Source organism: Petaurus breviceps, unplaced genomic scaffold (assembly GCF_028583685.1).
Source record: "Petaurus breviceps papuanus isolate PSGF00001 unplaced genomic scaffold, PetGlider_PUasm1.0 90604, whole genome shotgun sequence".
NCBI lineage: Eukaryota > Metazoa > Chordata > Mammalia > Diprotodontia > Petauridae > Petaurus > Petaurus breviceps.
The window spans coordinates 3584119-3601521 of NW_027187285.1; the positions used below are offsets into that span (position 1 = coordinate 3584119).

A 17403-nucleotide genomic window follows, 5' to 3' on the forward strand; every position below is an offset into this window, starting at 1 on the left:
GGACCTGACAACAACTGAAAAAACAAAGATCTTTCTGATGTTGGCCCAAATTCAAATGCTTTTTAGGGGAATCCAGTCAAGACCTCAGTAGTCATGAGACTGATACTAGTAGCAGGAACAATATTGATACCTTTATACAACTCTTTATAATTTTAAAAGTGTTTTCACATATATTGCATCATTGGGCTCAATTATCATGAGGAATAGCTTTAAAACTAAAAAAAAAAAATACTGTTGTCATTAAAAACAAAAACACCTTATTCCTGCTCCAAACCCCTTGCCCAGAAGAGTCTTCTCTTATAACAAAGAAACAGTCAAGAAAAACAAAGGGACACAATCAATGACAGTGCCTGACAGTATTATTCCCATTTACAGAGAAGGAAAAGGAGGCTCAGAAGTTATATGGCTAGCTCAAGGTCACCCAACTGGAAGATCCAGAGTCAGATCCCAGATTTCCTGACTTAGTCCAGTACGTTGCTCAGTAAATCATGCAACCACTTTGGGGATCCCTCCACTCTGCACCAAAAGAAAAGATTGGTATGGCACAGGACATGCTAGGACAGAAGATGATCACTCTATCAGTACCTAGGCTTCCTTAACAGTATTAGTATTCAATCGTCACCAAACCATCCAGTTTTATAAGGATTACACAGTGGTAAAAATCATTACTGAAACAAATACATATCCCATATCCTGGATAAATTCTTGGAACCAGTAGTGTGGTAAAGTGAATTCTACTTTAAACTGATCTACAGGTCTCTAGTACTCAGAGAACTAGCAGAATTAGATGTTTAGCTTAAGACAACCTTTATCTGTTGTCTTAAACCCAGTGATTTATTGTTATTATTACCATTACTACTACCAATGATGATAATTGGGAAGTACGATGAAGTGGGAAGAAAGCTAGCTTTGGAGTTCAAATTCAGTCTCTGACACATGATAGTTGTGGGATCCCAGGCAAGTTGCTTACAACTCTTAAGTTGCTGAAAAATTGTAGAATTGCAACTCATGGAGGTTTCCTCACTGGGGAACTTCCTACACTGATGAAATCACAGATCTAGACTAATAATAATAAGAACTGTAGTTCTACAGAACTTCTACTAGTAGAAGTTCCAACTCCAACTTCTATAGAGTTCTAGCTGTGTAGTTGAAGGAAGTAACACTGTAGTTTTGTTAATTTGATTTACTCAAAGTTATGTTCTTGGATTTTAGGGAAATGGAAAACGGAAAACTTTTCTTTGGGACAAAGAACAACAAAAGATGTAAACTTTCTTCTTGAGACTACAAGGATAGAAATCACAGGTTTCTGCTGAGTTCAGGATCCCAGACAACTCTCCTCATTCCCTTGTCCAATGCCAAATTCAATAAGGTATCTTGGACTTTTGAATGATAAGAGGCCTGATAGCTTAAAAGGTAAATCTAGGAAGAGATAATGTGCTCATTTTCTCTCTCTCCTTTTTTCTTCCTTCCTCCCTTCTTTCTTTCTTCTTTCTTCTATCACTCCTTTCAAAAATTCATTTGACACAGGGTTGGGGTATTATTGCTATAAAAGCAGAAGGAAGTAAAATGATCAAATGTTCATCTGAAGAGGAAGCAAGTAATTCAGAGGCAGCAATCTAAAATAATAAATTTTAAAAAGCTATAAACTGCTTGAGAGAAGGGGATACTTTGTTTATGTCTCTATATTGCTAGAGCTTAGCACAATGCCTGGCACATAAAAGACATTTAACAAATACTTGTATTATTAAACTGCATGTCTAGCAATCTTATAAGAATTGGGTAATTTACATCCTTTCATCTTTGAAAGAAGGTCACAAGAGTTCTGAAATAATTTAACCAAATGAGTAATTTTAATTCAAAGCTGCTGGAAGCCCTCACAGTTCAATAATAAGAATACATAATTCTGTAATTCATAATGTTACTAATGCACTCCTCCTTCCAAAGCTAGAAGTGATAACCTGAGACCTTTGAGGGATTAAAAACAGTCATCTTTTGTATATTGTAACTAGGCAAAGACAGCTTTAAATGATTCCAATTCTGTATAATATTTGATGGCAACAGAAACAACATCAAAGTTATAATGTTGCTAAGAAGCAACATGGGCAACAAGACAGTTCTAGCAAAGAGGGTTCAAGACTAGGTTTCCAGTTAATTGGGGGTATTCTGGCAGATATGGCAGATCTAAACAGTCAACAAATCAAATTCAAGGAAGTCAGTTAGGAAAAGGATACATAGGTCAGAGGGTAACAGTAACACTATTAAACAGGCCTGACCTCTGTTCCTAGACAAAAGGATGCTATGTGGCCAAATGGGAAAGGTGATGAAAAACTATTCATCGTAAGTTGCTGGAGATGGGGAAAATTGTATATACTTGACATTCTCTGGACCAGTTTAAGGGCATAAGGTCTTAGGGCTAGTGCTAGGTCACTGGAGATTGATGATGGGAAAGCTAGCATTTGTACTTAGAAAGTATTTGCTTTGATTGATAGACTACATAGAGGTAAAGAGAAAATGTAAATTTGATAGGTTATCAATACAAATGGCATTAAAAGTTTATCATTACTATTGTCTTTGCTGGTACTTATGCTGATGGGAAAGTTAGGGCAGCAGGAGAAGGAGGCACCAGGACCCGCATCACTTTATTCCCAGATCATGATCCAAAGCACATTTGGGGTTTGTTAGATCCATAATAACCAAACAAATCCAGGAGACTTCTTTTCTGATACTCTGAAATATTTTTAATAGAAAGTGCCTACTGCTTCCCACACAAAATAATTTTTTAAACCTTGTTTTATAAGGACTGCAAGACTGTGGGTGGCCCTGAACCCACAGAACATAGTCATTGCTTGATTTAATAACAGAAGCACCTGGAGGAGATGGAGTCTTCCTGCTTTAAAGTTTTCCCCAAGAGATCCTTCACTCACTTCACCACAAAGGATACTTATTGTGACTTGTAGGATTTCTAAGATTTGGCAGAAGCTGGCAATTGATAGTATGCAGGGGTGAAAGGGGAAGTATTAAAAATGACTTTAAGGTTTTGTGCCTGGGTGTTTTAGATGACAATAGTGCTATTAACAGAAATACGATAGTTAAAATGACTAGGAAGGTGAGGGGGATAAATGGTGATGAGGGAATTACAAGTAAATATTGAATTATGACTAGAAGTAACATGTGCTGGGAATTATCTCAGTACTTCTCTCCATGACGAATACTCTCACCTTTGAGGTTCTGGTTTGCTGGGAGTAGGTAGCTAGAGTGGAAGGCTTGAATAGCTCATGGGTACCAATCAACCTCCCAAGATACACATTGTCCTGATTTTTCAAAAAAGACAGTTGTCCTCTGACTTCCTTAGACTTGAGCATCAGCTAAATATGATACTTTTCCCCCATCTCTATTCACCATACAGCAAAGGGGAGAGGTAAGAGCGGGTTAATTCAGGGAAAGGGCTGGTTATCCTGAACAATTTGGGGAGAGAGACATGGAGCAGGTTGTTAATATTTGAATAAGGCAATCTTGTAGGCAAGGGAGAAAATTCTGTTTGTGAGTATTATGCATGGGCAGAATCAAGGAGATTCCATACATAATGACTTCATGATAGAGATGATAGCAATAAAAAAGCAAACTTATGAATTGCCATGAGCTATCTCAGTCCTGTTGAAGTGATAAACACCTTCCTCTCAGTAAAGAAGGGATGACTAGAGATGTGGAATGCCGTATATGCTTGTCAGACAAGGTCACTCTGTCAGTGGTCTGCCTTCTCTCAGTAAGCCCACTTGGCATTCTTAGGCTACCAGAGCACAGATCACGTGCAGAAGACTGTCCTACCTACCTACTGTTAGTAGCCCATAACAGGGTCAGTAGCATGAGACATTCTGAAGGAGAAAACAATTGGTGTAAAAGGGCTGGACTTAGTCAAGCATGCAAAAACGATTACATAAGAACTTCAGGAGAACTAGGAGGGGAAATTAAGCATCCTAAGGGTACCTTGAGGGGCCTTAAATAATGTTCAAGCATCTGATTAACTCCTTTGGTTTGACTGGAATGGGCCACATCTAGCATGTATGCAAGCCCATCCATTCCAGGCAAGTCTTTCAAGATCAGAAAGAAGACTAGAACAACCACTCAAAAACGGACCCATGAAAACACAATGTACTGCCTGCTAATATTATAGGTAGAGTCTTTGTAAAAAGAATGGAACTAGTATTCACAAACAAGGACTACTACTCAATTAATGGTATGTGATTAGGCAAGGGAGGAACTTTCATTACCTCTAGGATGCTGACAGTAGCTACACTAATCCTTTCTGTCAAAGAATTTTATCTTGGAATAGGAATACTACCACTTTCTACATCCTGTCAAATGTGGAGCCATCACATGATCTAGCTATGTAGTTTTAATGTCTTGCATGGTTCCAGTGGTCTAGAAAAGGCTATCAGTGCAAAGCTAACAGACCTGGAGAGGATATGGCCTGGTGGGAACATAGTCATTCTTTGATATAATAGTACCTATAGGAGGTAGGAGTCTGCTCACTTCACAGTTTTCCCTGAGAGATAATAGTATATAGCATTTACATAATGCCTACTATGTGCTATGCATTATGCTAAGTGCTTTACAAACTATCTAATCTGATTCTCAGACAACTCTGGAGGTAAGCACTATTATTATTCCCATTTTATAGATGAAATTGAGGCAAACAATTGTTAAGTGACTTGTCCAGTGTCACAGAACTATTAAGAGTCTGAGGCTGGATATGAACTCAGAAGATTCTTCAGCCTTCTTACAATAAAGGGAACTGCACCAGAACTTTTAGGATTTGACAGACATTAGCAATTGATGGTATAAGGGAGGGTGCCCAGGAGGTTAGGATGCTATCAACAGAAATAGGTAAGTCAGAAGAAGAAATGGGAGAGAGAGTGGATGTTTTGTTTGAGCTATGTTGAGAATTGCTCATACTGGGAAAAGTTACAATTTCCTTTTCCCCTTCTCCTTCCTAGACATAAAATAAACCTCACAAAATCCTTGAAAGCAGAAAGATGAGGATTTGAAAATAGATTTAGTAGTATAGATAACATGCAGGCAATTTTCTAAAAAGACCTTCTTTCCTATACTCCATTTAGAGATTTGTTCATTTTGTATTTAAGCACAATATAACAATTCATGCCTATATAGTGCTAAAGAGTTTATAAAGCCCTTTTCTCACAAACTTGAGTAAATAAATGACCGTGCAAGGTTCCAGGCATGGCTAGGTTCTCTCACAGAAGATAAATATTTTAGTTAATTGCTTTTCAGAGAAAATGCTCAATGGAAGTGAGTAAAAATAATCATTGTCATTTATAGAGTACTTTAAGATTTACAAAGTGCTTTACATACATTGTCATTTAATTTTCACAATAACCCAGTGAAGGAGGTACTATAGTCTTCATTATCCTCACCTAACAGATGGGAAAACAAAGACTTAGATGGCTCAGTAACTTGGCCAAGGTCACAGAGCTAATTATTGGAGGGGGCATTTAAACCTAGGCTTTCCTCAATCTAAATCCAGCATTTTGTCCAAAATATATTGCTTCTCAGATCAACTAACTTAATGCCTCTTATTTTAGACAGCTTATTCTAGGAAAAGAATGAGAAATTTGTTCCACTCCTTCCCAGCTGGTGGTACAGAAGATAGATCGCTTTAGGGCCTAGAAGACCCGAGTTCAAAAACAACCTCAGACTCCACTTGTATGACTCTGGGCAAGTCACTTCACCTCTGTCTCAGTTTTCTCATCTGTAAAATGGGAATAATAATAACACCTATGTCTCAGGGTTGTTATGAGGTTCATACAAGCACATAGTAGGTGTTTAACAAATGCTTATTCTCTCCCTCATTTTTTCTGCTGCCCCTTTCAGCATCTTAAAGTCATGGCCATCTCTTTATGAAGCTGGGATTGACAAGATGAAGAAAGGTGAAAGGATACAGAATATAGAATATTTGTTGAGTTGCAAGACCTCAATTTATAGACATTCATTGCATTTATATCTATGTCTTTCATGGAAAAGCAACCTTGGTGAAGAATGAAGTTCACGGGAGATAGTTTCTAATGAAGAGAAACGGCAGAACACTCTGAGGTCAAAAAATTGCCTTCTAGATTAGAGCTGAAAGAGAACTTAGTGATCATACAGTCCACCCCATCCCACCCCCAGGCTCAATTTACATATGAAGAAACAGAGGCCCAGAGAGGTTAAAGAACTTATTCAGTGCCTCACAGGAAGTCCTTAGTAGACTAAGGACTTAACTCAGGTCTGAGTCTAACGTTGTCGATTTAAACCATCCTGTACAATAGGGAAAGAACACATACCTCATTTGGAATAAGAGATGCTGCTAGAATTTGTAACATCACTCTAGAACAAAAGTGTCCTATAATTTGTCCCTCAAGTTACCTCCTGATTATACAAATTGTCAGACAGTTGATTTAAAAAGTCAACTGAATTGTACTTGGGTAGCTTGGGCCTACTACCTTTCCCTTAACCTCCTTGTTGACCTTGTAACTTGTTTTATTTCTGCCTGGTCCATTCAGGCCAGGTCAAAGGGAAGATAAGCCTTTCTGGTGATACACAGCATACAATACATTGCGATAGATCAGAGACACAGGAGTCTTGCCTGTTTCTATTTCACTTCCTGCTTTATATGCCTCAGAAACTGACCATAATTTGTTTTTCTTTGTTCTATTCACTTTTCCTATAAAAACTACTATCACCACAGGAAATTATATTTCTAAAATCTAAAATAATAATGTAGATACGTCAGAGTTGGTAGGAGCATGATGTCAAAGGAATAGCATAGCCTTTGTTTGGAGTCAGAGAATCTAGGTTTAATATAACTACTATATGCTACTTATATTCCTTGACAAAGGTAACTCTCTGGACAAAGATATCCATCCTCATCTGTAAAATTATCAAGCTGATCATACTACATAACCTCCAAGGTCTCTTCCAGCTCTAAAACCTATAAATTTATAAATGTAGGGGTACATATAACTTATTTATTTTAGAAAGTAGGCAGTTCCTAGGTGATAACAACTTACAATGGTCAAACTGGTTGACAAGGGAACTACAGAGAGTTAACGATACCATGTAACAATGTGATATCAGCCCATTCTAGCAGATATCAAATAGTACTATTAGGAAAGCCGACTTTCTCTTACCCTGGTGCTGTTGGCACCTAATTCCTTCCCCTACTATTAAATGTACTGGCAAATACAGAGTGAAGTCATTAAAAAAAAAACTGTCTAGAAACAAATTCCATGGAATCCCAGAACACTTCATATTTTAACTGTAGAATGAATTCAATTCAATAAAGACTGGTTAAGCACCTGCTGTGTGTAGAAGAACCCTGTGCTAGACATAGGGGAGATAAAAAGGTTAGAAAAGAAACAGTTGCTCTGTTAGAGGTAACAACATTACTGCTCCTTCCATAACAAACCAGATTATCAAAAAGCCCACAGCCACATTCTCACTTTTTTCAACTGTTCATCTCTTAAGTAAAACTTTCTTCAAAATCCAAACAAGTCAATCATTATTTTTAAGATTTACAGATCTAACAGAGATCCCATTTTCAATAACTTTTCTTTAAGTATAAAATCTATCTATTTCTTAGCTCCTTTATCATACACATACTAGCAAAAATCACCAACCTAAACAATATGCTTTGCGCTTAAAAACCAAAATCCCTGCTAGTTTTTCAGGTTATTATTTCACAAATTCTGAAATAATTAATTCTTATTTTCTTTCAGAATATTTATATCATGAAAACATTATTATCAATTAATTTCACTTCTTTTACTCTGTAGGACAGAGGCCCTCAGACTTCAAAAGATTTCAAAACCTTATCCTGTTTTAGGAATTCATTTAAAACACTTACCTTTATGGGAACCTCAAGGTTCATTTCATTGATTTCAATTTTAAGCGGGAAATGGCCTTAGAGTTCATCTACCACCTTAAAGATGAGGAAACTAAGGCCCAAAGAGGTTAAATGACTTGACTAAGATCACATAGTTTAGCTAGAAGGGAATGACAGACACAATCCTAGTCAAGTCTCCTGGCTCCCAGTTCATTATTCTTTAAAGTGATATAACCTCTAAGGCAATCACATCACAAATCAAAGTATAATAAATACAAATAGATTGCAAAGAATCATATAATTTTGGAGTTTGAAAGGACCTTAAAGATTAGACAAATCCCCACATTTTACAACTGAGGAAACAGGTACAAAGAATGTTACTTGCTCATGGTCACAAAGCTTAGTGGCAGCAAAGCTAGGACCAAAATGTGTTCTATCAATAAAATTATTGGGTAAAAACCTTCAAAAGATCCAAGCTATTGGCTTTAGTTGTAAACTTAGTCCATTCATCTGAATAAAGTCCTTATGGAAGGAACAAAGTCTTGAAACCGAGGCTTAAAAAACCCCTATGTTTTTTATATATATATATATACATACGTATATATATATATATATATACACACACACACATATGTAGTAACCACTTAAGAGGACATGATAAAATAAAAGATTAAAAAATCCTCTTTACAATAAAGGGATGGCCAGGAACTTAATGTTAGAACTATACAACCATAAAATGCTTGCTACCAAGGTAAAAGGTATCATAGAGGGCATCAGGATAAATACCTTTCACAGATTAGAAAATTAACCACTTAAAAGTAAGAAAATTTGATCTAAAATTCTAGTTATACAAAAATCATATAGTTGTTAAATATAGAATACAAACCCCTCTAATATTATCAGATATGAGGAGATACTTTAAAAAAAAAAAGATAAATAAGGCTTCAGATAAATGATGACATTATTTTGGAAAATCACCAAGCATGTAAATAACAGTGTTATGTTAAGAATAATCAAAAGTTAGAGAGCGTTTTGACTCTTCTTCTTTGTTAACTCATTTACATAACCAGTTGTCACTCTGTTATGAAAGAATCTAATTATATAAAACTTTACATGTTATTTAATACAAAAGATAACAAAAAATATTAGATCCTTTAGGAAATAAGTGTGCTACAAAATAAAACTCGTATATTCTACATATGCAAAGACAATTCAGGATTTTAAAAATTCTTTTAAAACCAAAATAAATAAGTACAATGGAACAAGTTAGAAGAGAAGGAATCACTAAAGTTCATTGAAATGCAAATTTAAATTTTTCTATATGTTTTTTAATATGAAAGTGGTTTGATCTGAAAAATATTCAGATTTTAAAACTCTTGAGTTTTTCTGGTTTAAAATCTCCTTTTCAATTCTTCTTCCTAACTTAAATGTCTGTACTCCTTGTTTTTCTTTTATAGTGATAAAAATTAAAAAAAAACATGGAAAAATTCATATATCCTTGCAAAATATATAATTTCTTCCCTCCCCCCTCTTCTACTGCTACGGAAAAGCTGGCATCAATACTTTTCTCTCAGCCCCTTTTTCATGAACTTAAAAAAAAGAAAATAATCTTCCTGTAGCTTTTCATGCATGAGTATCATATAAAACTACAATGATGAAAGGCTGATTTTTTATTCATTTGGGTCCAGGGATGAAGAGTTTCTGTCTCCTTCCCATTTTTCTAACTTCAAAGACACCTAAAGAATCATAGTAAATGATTTAACACTAACAAATTCTAAATCATAAATTAAATTTGGGGGCAATGCCACATAATAATATTGCTACTTCTCACTAACTTTGAGGACAGTTCTGTACATATTCCACTATTTATCAAACATTGCCTTTCATTGAAGGACAAAAATAAAAGGCTTTTTATCAAAGAAATTCAATAAAAACCCATTAATTAAGACTGATTTGGAATTCAGACAAGGTATACCTGAGATGAGAAACATGAGAAAGTAGGGTGATTAGTCTTTGAAAGGTCAGCTGATATTTGTAGACAAGAAAGATGGGGGTGGGGGAGGAGTTGACTCTATGTTGGAAAGAACAAGTGCTTTAATGTATAAATTAAAATTGTTTCTAATTAGCATTCAAAAGTTGTTTGAGACATTGAGGGGTTAAGTGAATGGATCAAGGTCATTTAGCAAGTGTGTTAAGAATCTGGACATGGATCCAGATCTATGTAAGTCAGGTTGGCTTTTTATTCACTAAGTTGTTATTTATTGCCCCCAATATGATGACATGAATATTTTCATATATATTTATAAATACATATACATAAGTCAAAGGTATTTCATCAAATTGGAGGATAGCATTATACAAGTACAGTTTATTTTACAAAAATAGGACTGATACATAGGAAGCCATTTTCAAGGCATCAATTATATTTTCCCATTAATTGTTAATATAAAAATGAAAATAAGTTTTCAAAAAACAAAATTGCTCCTGATATAATAAAAAGATTCACATTTAAAAATGTAGCAAATCTTTTAAAGCACACATTTAAGAACAAAAACAGTAATATTTTGATCAAGTGAGATTAATATTTAAAACAAGTTAAAAAAATACAAATACTGTACCAGAAAACTGTGTTCCCTTCAGCCTAGATCCAAGTGAGAAGCAGATGCACCTTTGTGAGCTGGCCCTCGTTTGATATACAGATATTTCCTTTAAATGGCATCTTTTAGCTCTCTCATTTTACTTCAGATACAATGAAACCCCGTATTGATATTATCACAGTTTACACTTTCCCACAATTCAAACTTTATATCCTGTACTCATCAAATTTCCCATTTTGCTATCTAGGAAACTAGACCTTTAAGTTTTTTATACAAGCTGCCAACGGGCACATATTTTGTTCATTAGAGATCAAAAGTTCTGCAACAGCAGTTCAACAGCTAGGGTATATTATCTACCCTGAATTAAAAGAAAATGCTTAATTTCTTTGAAGGCAGCTTTTGGGTTACTGCCCATGTATCATTATGAAGGAATTTTCTTAAGAATTTTCTATGTGCTCTCCAGGACAAGAAAAGTCAACAATTACCAAATTACTCAGCATATTTAATGCCTTTTATTGTTATTAAAGACACACAATATCATAGGTAAATTAATTTCTCACAATTTGCTCTGTCTTAATAGTATCCAGGAAAAAAAAATGAGGGATATTATTTTTAAAATCCTAAGGTTATCAACAAAAAGCTATATTATGTGACCCTTAATAGGAACTTTTTGTCCAATGTTTTGTTCCTTATATTTGGTGAGTTATTCCTACTGTTCTTAATTATGAAACTAAAGATTTCTGTTCTGGTTAAGGATGTTTTAATATTAAGAAATCTGTTCCTTTGTCTGACATCTTTAAAAATTCTTCATGCTGAGGGGGGAAAAGACATTCCTTTCACTTTTAGTCCTCTAATAAGCAGGAAGTATACATCTCTAACAATATGATAAAGAACATTAATAATATACTTCAAAGACAATGCCAGCATGTCCCTGAAAACTGAGGTTTCCTCAAAGTCCTAGTTTAAGCAACTTCCCTATATGGATTATCCAGGTACCACTCCCGCTCTTGTGTCTGTCCTCTCCCAGTATGATGGCCTAATGATCCATGTCTTTCTCAGTCCTACATTATTATATCTTCATTTAATATGAAGGACATGTACTACAGCTCACAATTTGAACTATTCCCTAAGTTAGACAGGCCATTGCTGTTACTGGCTCAGATATGGTTCCCCTACTTCTCCTCCTTAGTATCAAAAATCAAGCATATTCTTTATAAAACCTAATATTCCCAGCTCTCTCAATAGCAAAATATCCCCATTTCCACCCTGAAGTGTAATGGCAAATTTAGGAATTTAGGCTGAAAAAGAGTTAAGAAGCATCAAGATAAAATAATAGCATCCTTCTACACAGTGGGGCAACAGGTAAATTAAAGAAATTGGTTTCCAAGATATTCTTTCTTTAATTTTCAATTTCTGTATACTTTGTTTATTTAAGTGGGACACATCTTCAAAGCATCTAGACTCTCATTGCGGACAATGACAAATCCAACCCTCAGTCTGTTTAGTTTTACCTCAGGTTCAGGGAAAATGTAAAGTATCATTTATATCTGTAGAGGCAAAAATGTAACAGCTTTAAAAATTTCTAGGAACTATGTTAAAAAGTCGCAAGATAGGAGGGCATTCCTCTAAAATAGAGGCCCTATATTTCTTCGTACATGGTATCATCTCACAGAGAGAGGGAGACTGTGTGTGTGCATGTATGTGTGTGTTTCCCTACAACTTTTCCCTGTCCCTTTCCCTACATTTCTCTCATTAATTTGAAATGTAGTAGAAAGAGACCTGGAGGAATCTGGAAACACAGATTTGAGGCTAGGCTGTGAAATTTATTAGGTAAGTTACTTGACCTCTTACTATCCTCATTTGTAAGACAGAAGTAATAATACTTATGTGCTTAATACTACCTACCACATAGAGCTGCAGTAAGAAAAGTGCTTTATAAATCCTAAAATCCTAAATAAATTGTGAGATAGTATTGTTATTCTGTGTCCTGCCCCTACTCAAGTGATCACTATAATTATGCAGACTTGGAATACGCATTTTATTATTTGTATAATATACTTACTGAAAAAAGTTCTATTACCACCCTTGCCCCCCATTCTTAATTATAAGTAGATCAGTACATCATTTTATATTTATCTCTCCTGAAAAGAAAAAAAAACCCCTCAATTATCTTGTTTTCAAATGCTGTTCCCTCTGTGGATCTATGAACTAAATTTTTAAAAAGGTCTCTCATCTCTGACTAATGCTAAAAATAAGCTCTAAAAATTATCTAGCTTTTAGGAAATAGGCAGTGTTAAAAAAAAATAATGTTAAACAATGATTTCCAGACTCTACACAAGTAAGAATATAATTGGCATCACACTGTATAAATATAAAAATAAATAAGTACCTTACAGAGAAGATAAATAAAAATCTGTCCAAATATAAACTTGAACAAAAATAAAACAGAAATAAATGCATTTAAAGGAGTTAGTCTGCATCATTTAAATACTTAAAATAAAGTTTTACCACTTTCTGAAGCTGATCTCCAAGAAGGTCTCATCACCACAAACATACTATATTTTCCATGTTACAATTTCTCTCTTTGGTAGTTACTACAAGCTATCAATTATTTAGAGACTGAAATTACCAGAAATCACATATTGTATATCACGGAAGAATAGCATACCATTTGCTTTTCAGCACAGCAAACTACAATTTATAATTAAAGTTATTCTTTATTTTTTTTTTCATGTTTCTACAGAAACATTCAGGAATTATCCTTGAAAAGTGGGGGGAGGGGAGATATACACATTATATACACAGAAATTTTTTTAATAAGCTACTATTTAGGCTATGTTGCAAATAACACTAAACACATTATGTCACAAATTAAGTCAATAACTTTAAAATAGTGTTTTATTAAGAAAACAAAAATTTATACATAAGTACAAAAAAGGACACCCTATTTTTCTACTGGCCCATCTGTCTGTCTCCCTTTTAGCCCATAGCATTCCCTGAAAAACTCTTTTGAAGCTTTATCAAATGGACAAAATAATTCTCCAGTTTTCAAGCAGCATACCAGTTTATCAGATCTCATAGGTTTAATACAATTATAAATTTCCTCAATATTTCCCACATTAAAATTTAAAAGTTTTGAGTTTTTAAATTTTTAACCAATAATGATGAAATTGCAGATACTCGACATATTGACAAATTTTTAATCTACATCAGAGTGTCACATGAAGCCCTTGCTTTGGAATACAAAATACCTAATTGTATGTAAGAGGAAGTGTCAAGATTCATAAACCAAATCAAATTTCGAAACAGACAGCATCAGATGTAAACTTGAAGTGACAGTTTTGTCTGTTGGTGTTTGGAGATGCAAAACAAATTTTTTCAGATTGTCTTTTAAGCACTCTTCTAGTTAAAAACATTATTAATGGTGCCAAATAAAGGTGCATAGAAAAAAAAAGTATGCTAGTTGAGTCTAATGCTATTATTATTATTTTTTTTTCCAGACAGCCCCTCTATGGGAGTCATTACATTCTTTTGCTTTGACCATATTCTGGTGAAGGTGTTCTTCACTATAAATATAAGGGTTGCAGTATACCTTTGAATCATGTGACTTTTCAGTATGCTTTAAAATTATATCTTATAGTAGTGACTCAAAGTACTCTGGATGAATATAGCCAAGAAACTACCAAATTCAACTGCCTGATTCTGGGTCCTTTATATGGATAACAAGAGAATATTTCATTTTTCTCCCTGGTGACTAGAGAGGTCCCACACAGAGTGTATACCAGATTCCCTTTGTGAGTGGTCAGCACTCCAGTGTCTTTGAATGTGGAGCCGAGCCAGAGATTTACACTATGCTCTTCTCCTTGCCCAGTACCAATAAAAAAAGTGAGACTTGTGTAGGGCTAGGTTGCAGCAACAACATGAAGGTGCTAAACATACCATTGAACATTGGTCAGGAGCTTAAAAACTTCAGATGACCACTCACTAAACCATAAAATCATCATTCCACAAAGCTTTTATTCACACAAAACTTGCACAGCAGCAAAAAAATTAAAACATAACTAGGCCACATATCAAAGAACAATGTACAATAGGAGACTTGAATTTCTCAATGGTATCAGAAAGAAGGTATTTCCATAAATAACATTTACAATTCTAGTGTTATGTTTTTCAAGGTGTCTGAAGCTTCACAGTGCTAGAGTAAATTTCACCAGAACACATGCAAAAAATGTGCAACATGAGAATCCATATTAATGTCACATAAAAGCACACCAGTTATTTGTCATTCCAGCACGTTCATGCCACACTACGTTTCTAAAAACAAAACAAACAAAAAAACCCACATCCGGGTCCCATTCATTCTTCAATTATGCTTTTAGTCCCTCTGTTTTATTATAGTCAAACAGTCACTGTTAGTGCTCTTCACCACGCCTTTCAGGATGATGTCACGCCCTGCCTGCTGGCTGTCAGGACTGGGGGACGCCCCTCTCCCAGACTCACCTTCTTCCGGATGTCTTCATCATTAGCTCCAAGAGAGGCATAAAGCTTGAAAGCAGCCTGGCGAAGTTCATGAGCATGCTTTAAATCATGGTCAAGCTATGAAAAAAACCAAATATGATCTGTCTTAGATATTTAATGATCTGAACTTTTGGGAAAACATATATTTGACATGAAAAGAATAAAAGCCCAAATTTATTACCATTTTAGGATGATTTAATTAATCTCAAACAGGCAAAATGGAAATGCTGGTACCTTTTCAATATCTGAGAAGCTTTTAGGCATTCATGACCATTTGTGAGAAATATTAATAAAGAAATAATTTCAATTATCACAGTCATTATAGCCACCTGCCTAAACTGTATGTTTAGATATCCATTTTGATTTCTGTTCAAAGAATTTGTTGCTATTTTTCCATATCAATTATAGAATGTCTCACCATGCTAGGAGAAGAATAAAGGGAAAAAAGTAGAAAAAGATATAAAGGAGAAGAAAGGAAAGGAAGAAAAAAAAAGCAAGGTCAATATCATAGGGAACACAAGAATATCATCAGAAATTGTTTCAGATGCCTTATGGTGCCACCTGTGACATTAGACCCCAGATCTAGAGGAAGAACGTGTAGCAACAAGTGTTTTGTGATGCTGAGGAAAATTAGAAAAGTTGTTATTTTATCACCGTTGTCACATGTCACTCCTTGAAGGTCTACCTTGCTTTTTGCATTTTCTATCTTTTCTTTGGTGGTGAGGGTAGAGGGATATCTTTGGGAGAGATCAGTGAATGTTTCTTTTTTCCTAATTTATATATATGTGTATGTGTGTGGGGGGGTGTATATACACACACACACACACATATATACACATATAGATATATAAATGGAAAAAATGAGATGTCATAAACTATACAACTAAAAAGGGTAAAACGATATTAATTTTTAAAAATTATATATCTACAACTGTTTTAAATTATAATTACAAACTGTTAAAAAGTTTGACATTTTTATATGATCACTAAAAAAGCTTCTCTCTCTTAAACATGAAGAGAAAAAATAAAACATACCCTTTTAATATCAGTGATTGCACTGACTGAACTGGGATATTTGAAGTAATCTGCAAGCATGGCAATTAGATGATCTGTTATGCTAGCAATTCTTTGTAGTTCAACATCTGGTTCAATCAGATAGGCAAGTGTTTCAGCTCCTTCAACTCGCTCCTCTAGCAATCTCTCCTTGCTGCACATTCGAACCAAACAAGGCAAAGTCTGAAAAACATAAGAATTACTTGGATGTTTTTTAAAGATAACAGATTGTGGGGTGGCTAGGTGGCGGAGTGAGTAAAGCCCCAGCCCTGAAGTCAGGAGGACATGAGTTCGCATCTGGCCTCAGACACTTAACACACACACAAAAACTAGCCGTGTAACCTTGGGCAAGTTACTTAACCCCAATTGCCCTCCAAAAGGCCAAAAAAAAAAAAGATAACAGATTGCTAGCTTTATAGATATCATTCAGATCTTACATTCAGAATATTTAATGGCTAAAATTTTCAAACAATGGCTGTCAGAAAATGATTTAGAATATTTTTTTTTCGAAGTGACAGCAAATTCAATCACAGCAGTGTGGCAGAATGACGAGATTGATGGAATTAAGTCAGGACAATCTGGGTTCAACTTCTACCTTTGATGTTTTGTTAACAAGTATGACTCTGGGAAATAATAGCTCACGTTTATATAGTTTTAAAGTTTGCAAAATACTTTACATATCTCTCATTCTGATTCTCACAGTAACCCTATGAAAGAGCTATTAGTATACAATTTTGCAGACAAAAGTTAAATATCTTAGAACCAGAGGGTAAAATAGAATTTAAAAGAATCCACAGATCACCTTCTGAAAGAGATCCCAAAATGCTAACTGAGGAATATTAGAGCCAGATTCCACAGTTCCAAAGTCAAAGACAGAATACTGCAAATAGCCACAAACAAACAAACAAATGAAACCAATACAAATATCATGGAGCCATGGTTAGGATCACACAAGACTTAGCAGTTTCCATGTTAAAGGAGCAGTACACTTGGAATATAACATGCCAAAAGATTACAACCAAGAAGAACCTACCAAGCAAAACTGAGTATAATCCTTCAGGGGGGAAAATGGATATTTAGTGAAATAGAGGACTTCCAATTACTCCTGATGAAAAGATCAGAACTGAATAGAAAATTTGACATTTTCATACATAAGACTCAAGAGAAGCATAAAAAGGTAAACATGAAGGGGTAATCGTATGGAACTCAATAAAGTTAAACTGATTACATTCTTATGTGGGATGATACATGCAATTCCTCAGAATTTTGTGATTATTAGCATGGTTAGAAGGAGTCCACATAGATAACATGGGTATGAGTCAATTATGTTGGAATGATTTCTAAAAAAAAAATGAG

At 34.8% G+C, this 17403-nt stretch overlaps 1 protein-coding gene across 3 annotated transcripts in view; it reads right to left on the reverse strand.

The window, feature by feature from the left end:
* The window catches only part of ARMC8 (armadillo repeat containing 8), a 131516-nt gene that overhangs the window by 38652 nt on the left and 75461 nt on the right, over positions 1-17403 (reverse strand). For all 3 annotated transcript variants that reach the window (XM_069063901.1, XM_069063900.1, XM_069063899.1), the window contains 2 exons: positions 16030-16230; positions 14977-15072 (listed from right to left, as the gene is read on the reverse strand). In XM_069063901.1, the coding sequence (XP_068920002.1) occupies positions 14977-15072; positions 16030-16230 (297 nt within the window). The remainder of the gene's footprint in view (positions 1-14976; positions 15073-16029; positions 16231-17403) is intronic.